Source organism: Acomys minous (genome assembly GCF_964271855.1).
Source record: "Acomys minous genome assembly, chromosome: 1".
In the NCBI taxonomy this organism is placed as follows: Eukaryota; Metazoa; Chordata; class Mammalia; order Rodentia; family Muridae; genus Acomys; species Acomys minous.
In genome coordinates this window covers 95,915,875-95,925,584 of record NC_140483.1, presented here as the reverse complement: position 1 = coordinate 95,925,584, position 9,710 = coordinate 95,915,875, and the positions used below count along the sequence as shown (strand labels likewise).

Genomic DNA, 9,710 nt, shown 5'->3' with positions numbered 1-9,710 from the left:
CAGATGCTCTGCACACTGCTATTTCATGGCCGAGCATGCACACTCACTGTGGGATGTGGCACAGATGCTCTGCACACTGCTATTTCATGGTTGAGCTCGTTCCTGTTGATTCTTGGGATCAGTCTCAACAGGCGGCACTCAGGGAGGATGGAACTGAAACTCCACTTCAGCTTTGCACTGTGCTATTGTGTGACCTTGGCTAAAGGCAAACACATACTCAGAAAAGCTTCCCAAGAAGGGGCCTACGACCAGGTACTTTACAGAGGTGAGGATAGGCGGCCACTGCACACAAATTAGCGTAGCTTCACATTGTGGGCCTTCTCCGCTAGACAGTGCAGATGCTAAACACACTGCCTGAAATGTTGCCCGTTGAAAAGGTTTCACATCTTTGTTACCTCGTAGGCCACCCCTACAAGCCATCAGCAGCGGCTTCCTTCTGGAGCTAGTGTATCTTAGAGACCCATCTGAAAATAAGGACCATGCCTTTACCAAGTCTAGAGAACATCTCCATGAAGCTGTGTGACCCGGGACACGTGCATGCTGCACACACATCCAGGCAGGTGTGGTGCCACAGCACAGAGGACACCCTTAGCTCACATTGTCACTGCGGATCTACAGCCTGAATTTCATCCCAGAGCCCTGGGACAAAGAATTGGTTTTGTTTGGCTTGATTTGTTTGGTTTAGTTTTGGTTTTGGTTTGTTTTTTGTTTTTGCTTAAACATGTGTGCATGTGTGCGTGTTCGTGCAAGTGTGTGCATGTGTGTGCGCGCACATGTGTGTGAGTGTGTGTGTGTGTGTGTGTGTGTGTGTGTGTGTGTGTGTGTGCAGGTGCCTTCAGAGGCCAGAAGAAGTTATCAGGGCATCGCTGCCCCGGAGCTTAGGTTATGGGAGGAATGGGGGCAGGGCAGGGTGTGTGCCATGTTCCTGAACCTCCTATGTGGGTACAGGGACTCAAACGCGGATCCTTCGTGCCAGCAGCATGCACTCTTAACCAAGGAGCCCTCTCTGCAGCCCCACTTGGGATGGATCCTTCCTTCATAGATCTATGAAACCAAGGAATGAGATAACAGGACTTTATCAGTCAGTCTGGGGTGCTAGACTTAAGTGGCATCTCTGGTCCTGGGAAGAGATGTGACATCTTGAACTGACTAAAATATTGTCAATGGAAAAATGTCTAAACCAGGGTCTAGGAGCCCTAGGTCTTTTAAGAAAGAATTCACATGGCAAGAGGCTTTCTGCTAAAGGACACTCAGGCCTTTCAGCCACATGAGCAGCACATAGACAGTTTATTATAGAGACCTCAGAAGATCACGTGAGACCTGCTAGAAGGTAAACAGAAGCAAAGGTCTCTTTGGGCACCATCTGGTCTCCCCACTGTGTGTCCACCCTGCTCTGCTCTACCCTCTGTCTATACACTCCTCTGTGTCTCCCGGGACTTCCTTCCCGAGAGGAGTGCTAGGCCTGGGGAGAGAAGGAGGGTTCACACTGCGATGCCAGCGAGAAGTCCCATCCTGCGTCTCCCTGGTGATGTTCTCAGCGTTGTGACACCCCCAATTTCCTGGGTCCTCTTTCTCCAGGCAAAGAGATTATCTACAGACCCGTATGTACAGGCAACACAATCCCAGAATTCCATTTGGGGCAGTCTCTTCTGGTAAAGTGTACAGTATCCCCAGGGATGCTGACAGAAAATAGGCGGCATGCTATAAGGGATATAGGAAGATCAAGTACTTCCCACTCAAACCACTACACAGGACTTGGGCAGCCTCTCGTTACCTTATATGGGACCGCTTCCCACTGCAGGCTGTTGGTGGAGCGCTGGCTCAGTCTCGGGGTACCCCTGCAGTTATAGACCATCCATCACAAGCACAAGCGGCAACCCGTGCTTGTGCTGGGCATCTTAACCCAGAAGCAACCTTCTGGGAGCTGAGCCCAAAGGGTGTCAGAAGGACTCAAATCTTCAGCTCAACAGTGTCTGGACTGAAGAGAATTAGAGACCCCAGGGAGCGGCTTCAGGGGGGCAGCATCAGGAAGGCACAGCTCAACACAGCCCCCTTGTGGCCGGAAGAGTTCCCTTCCCCACAGGGGCCTCCAGGCAGGCAAAGCTGATGTTTGAACGTACTGCAAGGAATTCCAGGATGGCTGAGTGAAGCAGAATTAGAGCTTATTTAGTACTTAGATGAAGGATTGAAGTGAAGAAAGCAGAGTTCTTTGCATGGGATAGAGATTTTCTCAACGAAGGGGGACTAGAGTCCCTGACAATCAGTAGTCACGAAGCTTCCGGATCCTTTGTCTCAAGAACTCAAAGGACAGATTATGTAGTAAGCAAATGGTGAGTTTTTAGAAAGGAGTGTTGTTATAGAAGAGAACTTAAGGGAAAGCAAGCAAGCAGGGCTCCCACTCAGCAGGAGGGTCTCCAGGAAGGTCGCCACTGGGTCTTGGTCTAGGGTCTAGGGTTGCTAAGACTCTACTGAGTTGGGACATAGGGAGGTGAGTTGATTGGTCCATCTGGTCTACCTGGACTGGTTGTTGGTGACCTTGCACCTCTGCATCCTCGTGGCTGGACTGGAGTTTTGGAGACAGCTTCAAAGCCACCGAAGTGTCTGATCCATGAAGAGACTCCAGGTGGCGACACCATGTCAAGGGGAAAGAGAAATTGTAGGAAGCCAGCGCACAAACCAGGGCCTCTAAACCTGTCTGTCATTTCTGGCCCCTGGCCAAGACAGAGCTCCTGACAGAACTAAAGACATTTCTGGCTTCACAAGCTGAGGTTACTCATTTCCTGGGTCTCCTGACAAATGTCTCACTCTTGGTATCATCAGAGTCTTAAGAGAAAAGAACAAAATACCTCCCAAGAGACTTGGGCTTTTGAAAGTCACTCTTATGTGTCTCTCCAGTGTGTGTGTGTGTGTGTGCGCGTGTGCGTGTGTGTGTGTGTGCGCGTGCGCGCGCGCGCGCGCGCATGTAATCCTGTATGATCCTAAATTACGCTCTTGAAAAGAGGTGACTTACAACAATGTTCAAAGATTAAAATTTAAGTAAAATTGTATGTGTAGATTTGTTTTCTAAAAAATTTTCCTTATGTAGATGCAATTCTGAGATGGGTCTCCCAGGTGTGCTCTTTAGATCTCTGGAGTGGGAGAAGAATGCTGATATTAGAACTCAGAGTTACAAACATTCTGACCATGTGTAAGCAAAGCTTAGTTGTTGCTTTGGAGCCTCCCCCCTCTTTTTTTTTTTTTTTTTTAAGATTTTTATTTTATTATGTATACAGTGTTCTACCTGCACACCAGAAGAGGGCACTAGATCTCATTGTAGATGGTTGTGAGCCACCATGTGGTTGCTGGGAATTGAACTCAGAACCTCTGGAAAAATAGACAATGCTCTGAACCACTGAGCCATCTCTCCAGCCCCCCTCCCTCTCTTGAGATGTCATTAGGCAAAGACATCATCTCTGCAGGCAGTCTTTGCTTTATCAGTTGGGCTGGGGTCTGTCTCTTGGCTCAGGCAGCAGAACAGGCAAGCTAGACCCAGGGTAAAGACCTCCTTTCCCTGTGCTACGTCCCCTTTGTCTTCTCTGTCTTTCCATCCTGCCTCACATTTGCCTTGACTGCCTTGCTAGAACAGCTCACAGAACTTGGGAAGTTGCGTTTGCTGTTTGTGATAAAGGACATTACAAACAGGTCTTGGTCACTGTTCTGTTGCTGTGAAGAGACGCCATGACCGAGGCAACTCTTACAAAAGACAGTATTTAACTGGAGGTCTTGCTTAAAGTTTCAGAGGCTTAGTTCATAACCGTCACGGTGGGAAGCATGGCAGCACGCAGGCGGGCGCTGAAGCCGGAGCTGAGAGCTACATCCTGACCCAGGCACACAGATGGTGACACCAGGCCTGGCATGGGCTTCTGAAACCTCCAAGCCATCCCCAATGGTACACTTCCTCCAACAAGGCCATGCCTCTTAATCCTTCTCAAGAAGTGACACTCTCTGATGACTACGCACTCAAAATTACGAACCTGTGGGGATGGTTCTTATTCAAACCACCATAAAAGGCTACAGAGAAAATCTCGAAAGAGATGTTCACAGGGGCTGGAGAGATGGCTCAGAGGTTAAGAACACTGGCTGCTCTTCCAAAGGTGCTGAGTTCAATTCCCAGCAGCCACACGGTGGCTCCCAACCGTCTGTAATGATGGCTGTGGCCTGCAGGTCTTCATGCAGACAGAACACTATAAATAAATAATAAATAAATAAATAATCTTTAAAAAGGAAAAGAGATGGACGTTCACAGGTCTGTGAGAAGGAGCACAGAGCTTCTGCATCCTTCGAGGAAACCCCCACTTCCTCAGATATTCAGAAACCTCCCTAGATCAGTCCTTTTGAAGTTTCACTGTGTAGGCATATTGATGACGTTATACTGGCTATAGGTTTCTCCTCTCAGCTGAAGGGGACTGGAATTTCCAATCCTTATATCCCTTCTCATCAGCATAAAGGACTCTCTTTACTACAGAGAGTTCAAGGGTTTTAGTAACTTTTTGCCAGGGCAGGGATGAGGGGACCAAAAAAGAACAATACTTAAAGCCATTTTGTTACTATTTATTTGTGTGGACATGCCTGTGGAGGTCAGTGGGGGTCAGATCCTCTGGAGCTGGGGTTACAGGTTGTTATGATGTGGGTGCTGGGAATCAAATTCAGGCTCTCTTCAAGAACAATACATGTGTGGGGCATGGTGGCGCACGCCTTTAAGCCCAGCACTCAGGAGGCAGAGGCAGGCGGATCGCTGTGAGTTCGAGGCCAGCCTGGACTACAAAGCAAGTCCAGGGCAGCCAAGGCTACACAGAGAAACCCTGTCTCAAAAATAAAAAAGAACAATACATGCTCTGAACCACCAAGCAATCTCTCTAGTCCCACGTTTATATTTCAAAAGATGGTTATAAAAGCTGCATGTGGTTGTATGCATCGAGTTCAAGGCCAGCCTGATCTACATACACTGTTGCAGGATAGTGAGGACTACAGAGAGAGACCCTAACTCAAAAATAAAAGTAATAAAAAAGATTTTAATAAAACATCCATTTGAGAGGTGGTGTCCAGACTAAAGAATGCTGGGAGAAGCCGGGCGAGGTGGCGCACAGAGGCTACAACTGGAGAGTGGCTGTGACTTTGAGGACACTCGGAGCTACACAAAATGAACACCAGACCAGCCAGAACTACACGGCCAGACACTGTCTCAAATACCGACCAAAAGAAAAAAAAGCCTGCTACTCTAGAGCAAATTTTATGTTGCATGAGAAGCATCTGGAAGGTGGTCAAACGATTTGCTGAACCATCTCCAGGGCGAGAGCAATGATAAATGTGAGGCTTGCTATCAAGCTGATGGCCTGAGCTTTACTCCTGGGGTCTCCACCATGGCAGGAGAGAGCCAACCGCCTCAGAGTTGTTCTGAGCTCCACTCGGGTTCTGGGCCCGGAGGTGAAGGAGGGATAAACATGGTTTTGTTTAGAAGAGAGCAGATATTTTTCCACCTTAGAAGTCGAACCAGAACCACTTCGTGGGGGAGCTTGGATGTTGCCAGCTGAAAATATCCTAGCAGAGACTGAGAGGAGATGTGTGTGTGTGTGTGTGTGTGTGTGTGTGTGTGTGTGTGTGTGTGTGTGTGTATGTGTGTGTACATACACATATGTGCGTGTGTGTGTGTGTGTGTATACATACACATATGTGCGTGTGTGCGAGTGTGTGTGTGTGTGTGTGTGTGTGTGTGTGTGTGTGTGTGTGTCCAAAACAGGAGGCTTTGGAGAGGAGGACTTGGGATTGTTTTGTCTGTTCATCCTTGCACTTGCTCCTAGAGAGAACTGCTCCAGGGAAGGCTTCAAGGCTTTGGGCTCTGGCTGAGGCTCTGGGCCTCAGCTGCTGTTCCAGGTTCCAGTAGCAACCTTGGTTGAGTTGTGGGTTTGCTGAGGGCCTGCTGACTACACCAGGAGAATCATTCCTCGGAACTGATATGCTTAAGGTTTCATTATTGTGTTCCTTAATCTCCTTCTCCTATTGTTTGGGTTAGTCAGGTTGTAAGTGAGGTAGGCTCTGTTAGTGAGTTCATAATAAAATACAACTGTTAAGAAAACTGAGCCTATACTGAGGTTCCCTCCCAGCATACAAAACATGAGCATAATTCCAAAATATGTTAAAGTCAGAAGTGTAAGAACACAGTCCCCTTCCCACATTAAAAAGAGGATCCAGTGGCTCAAGAGGTAGCTCAAACAGTGAGGCGCTTGCTGTGTGAGCCTGAGGACATGAGTCGAGATCCCCAGAACCTGACTTGAAAACTAGGCACACAAGTGGCACGCACCTGTCGTCTCTGTGCTTGGAAAAGCAGGGACAAAGGGAGCCTGTAGCTTGCTGACCAGCTGGTATTGACCAGCCAGTGAGTTCTAGGTTTAGTGAGAGGCCCTGTCTCCAAAACTAAGGTCATGAGAGAAGACACCCGATAGCAACTTCTGGTCTCTAGACAGCATGCACTCAGACATAGACGTTTCTATACAACACACATATGCAGAGGACCCAGACCACGGGTACAGAGAGCTCGGTGGGTACCCCATATAGTTGTTCTTTTGTGGTCTCCTCTTCTGGCCTTTCTCACAAGGGTGGGAAGTCATTTATCTCCCCCTCATCTGCCAATTCCTTGAAATCTAGGGCTTTGTCTCAGAAGGAGCTGGCCAGCCCCTCTCCTTAGAAATCCCCTCTCAGTTCCCAGGGTTGAGAGAAGGGAAGGATGGAGGGAGGGGGCTGTTCCAGCCTGTGTGTGCTCCCTCCAGTGTTCCTCTGGTGTAGGCATCAGACTCGAGAAACTGGAGAATGACTGACGATCAACTCTTGGAGACCCAGGGCGTTGACTCATAGGGACCCGAGATATTGGACAGAGGTCCTGGGCCCTGCCTTCTCCTCAGGAACCTTTGCTTCTAGCTCTGCCTATTCCAAGAGCAGGACTGGTCCCCAGATGGTGGCTTGGAAGGCATCGTGATGATGCAGAGGCCATCCAGTCTCTCATAGTTGCTCTGAAGGTACCATGGGGCCAACTTCAAAACTGGCCTCAACAGAAAGGAGACAGTAGCAGGGACATAGAGACACCCGCTCCGCTCCTAACCCCGTGCCACCCCAACCAGATCGCCTGGAGCCCAGGCCTACAGTTGATGATGCAAGCGCCACCATGGAGAGGACAGCGCAAGCCCTGCCTGGAGCTGACAGGACACAGCTTTTTTTTTTCCCCTTGCTTTTTTGTTTTCTTCTTGATCAGACTGTCGAAGTTCTCAGAGCTAAAGCCAAAGAAAGCAGAGGGGAAGGCACTGAGTGAGGGGAAAAAGGACGCCAAGGTCATGTTTTGCCAGAAAAAAGGGGGCAGAGGGGGGTAAAGGGGAAGACCCAAAATGGGCCATAGAGGGGAAATTTTTGGGCAGAAAGTGAAAGCTCGGAGCATAAATTGGAGTGGGTGGCAGCCTCACACAGGCTCACTCGGGCTCACACAAGCTCACGCGTGCTCACACGCTGCTGCTCCTGGACCCCTTCCCACCACACCCGTCAGAGCCTTTAGCCTCTCAGAGGCCCTGCACACGCCCAAGAGCTCTCGGGCTCACACACCATCAGTGGCCTGCCTCGGATCACCTGCCATGGCACCCTGTGTGGCCCCACTACTGGCCTTCAGCCTGGTGCTTCTCTGGACCTTCCCGGGTAAGGCTGAGGTGTTAAGTCCTGTGGGAGGGACAGTGTGGATCTCGGACTGTTACAGCCATCATGAACGACCCTGCTAGTTCAGAGTCATTGGATCTAAGGGCTCCCCACGCCTTCTGTGTGTGCCTGTCGGTGTGAGTGTGCCTGGATCCCTGAATTCCAACGTGACTCAACTCTCAGCATCTCCTGGGACCTATAGCTGGCCCGTCTCTGCAGGTTCCATGTCCTGGTACCTCAGGACATCTTGTTGAGGGACCTCTGGCTGTTACTAAGTGGGCGGAGCATTGGCCTCACCTGCACAAAGCCCTGTTTTCAATCCTGCCGATAGGGTTATGAGGGTTAGAGCTTTGCTGGGTGTTTGCTTCAGTTTGGGAGAAGCAGGAATGGACACATGCTTATCAATTTATTCCTTTTTTGTTGTCAAGTCTTAGGGGCCTTGTCTGTTGATTTGGTTTAGTTTTTGAAAGAGGTGCTGATGATGTTGCCCAGGCTGGCCTCGAACTCCTGGCTGTCAAGTGGTCCCATGTCTCAGCTTTCCTGATAGCTGGGACTCCGGGTGCCTGCCGCAGCAGTCTGCTGGCTGTGTGCCAGCACTGTGACTACCAATCCTTAGTTCTCCTTTTGCTACAACTTGGTGAAGATTGAGAAAACCTGGGGGAGGGTGTGTGACCAGAGCAGTGTTTGGGAGACATAGAGAAATGGTTACTTACTAAATGGCTTAGAAGACCACAGTACATTCAGCAGCCGATGGGGCCACAGCGGCACATATGGCTGAATATCATACATACACACACACACACACACACACACACACACACACACACACACACACACACGCATGTACGCATGCACGCACGCACGCACACAGTTAACACCACCTCAGGCTGTGGCCTCCCTTCCTCGTGGTCTCCACACCGGCTCCCCTTCTTTCTTCGATCTCAGCCCCAGCTCTGGGGGGCGCGAATGATGCGGAAGACTGCTGCCTGTCTGTGACCCAGCGCCCCATCCCTGGGAACATCGTGAAAGCCTTCCGCTACCTTCTTATCCAGGATGGCTGCAGGGTGCCTGCTGTCGTGTGAGTTGTGGGGAGACCGTCTAGCCCCGCCCATCTCCCCTGGAGGGGGGCTTGCTAAGACAACTATGGCTTTATCCCCTGAGTCTTGGCCAAGCCCATGTTTCATGGGGGCCCCTGAAACAGGTCCCCATACACAACCTCCAAGCCTCTGCTCCTCATTCTAGAACCTTCTAGGAAACCTGTTCAAAGGGCTTCTCTCTCTCTCTCTCTCTCTCTCTCTCTCTCTCTCTCTCTCTCTCTCTCTCTCTCTCCTCTGACTACAGGTTCACCACACTAAGGGGCTACCAGCTCTGTGCACCCCCAGACCAGCCCTGGGTGGACCGCATCATCCGAAGACTAAAGGCAAGCCTGACGTTCCTCAGTCCTGCCGCCTCCACCCTCTAAACCCTTGTCTGAGCTTCCAGCCCGTGACTCTGCCTCTCCTCCCTCCCCTTAGAACAGACGCAGCATCGGTTAACCAAGCATGACAGCACCCAAAGGCGCCCTGTGTCTTGAGTCAATGGACCCAGGACCGGAAGAGAGGACCAGGCTTCCTGATGCACCACCCAGACCTAACCCTTCCAGGGCTGTGCCAAGAAGAGTCAGTGTGACCCTGAACGGGAACGTGCACGGCAGAGTTTGTGTGGCTAGCGTGCCACCTTCCGTGGCTACATGGCTAGATGGCAGTGCTTCCAATAAAGCTGCTTGGTACCCCTGGATCTGTCTGCGTCTGCTGGCTGCCTGTGGGACACGAGTAGGGAGGGGGAGGGGGGATGGCGGCAGGATATATTTCCATCCCACGAGTTCTGAGCAAGCTGTTCACCATCCTCCACCTAGCACCCCGATGCTCCCAGAACCAGGCCCACAAGTAAGGACCTAGCCCATATCTCCTGGTGTCCATAACACTCTGTATTCAGCCACACAAAACTTAAGTCAGTTTGCA

The 9,710-nt window shown here is 50.5% G+C and overlaps 1 protein-coding gene across 1 annotated transcript; it reads left to right on the top strand.

Moving 5' to 3' along the window:
- The first annotated feature begins 7,024 nt into the window (after window positions 1-7,024).
- CCL19 (C-C motif chemokine ligand 19) lies at window positions 7,025-9,486 on the top strand. Its single transcript, XM_084771179.1, has 4 exons — window positions 7,025-7,713; window positions 8,656-8,788; window positions 9,052-9,130; window positions 9,225-9,486. The coding sequence occupies exons 1-4, from the start codon at window positions 7,413-7,415 to the stop codon at window positions 9,243-9,245; spliced, it is 534 nt and encodes a 177-aa protein (XP_084627305.1). The 5' UTR covers window positions 7,025-7,412; the 3' UTR covers window positions 9,246-9,486.
- The last annotated feature ends 224 nt before the right edge of the window (window positions 9,487-9,710 follow it).

Bases quoted from the DNA above. Each gene is read 5' to 3' on its own strand.
- CCL19 (XM_084771179.1), top strand. From the start codon at position 7,413: ATGGGCCATAGAGGGGAAATTTTTGGGCAGAAAGTGAAAGCTCGGAGC. The intron at 7,714-8,655 runs GTAAGGCTGAGG...CTTCGATCTCAG, and splicing joins GCTTCTCTGGACCTTCCCGG to CCCCAGCTCTGGGGGGCGCG. The intron at 9,131-9,224 runs GCAAGCCTGACG...CCCTCCCCTTAG, and splicing joins GCATCATCCGAAGACTAAAG to AACAGACGCAGCATCGGTTA.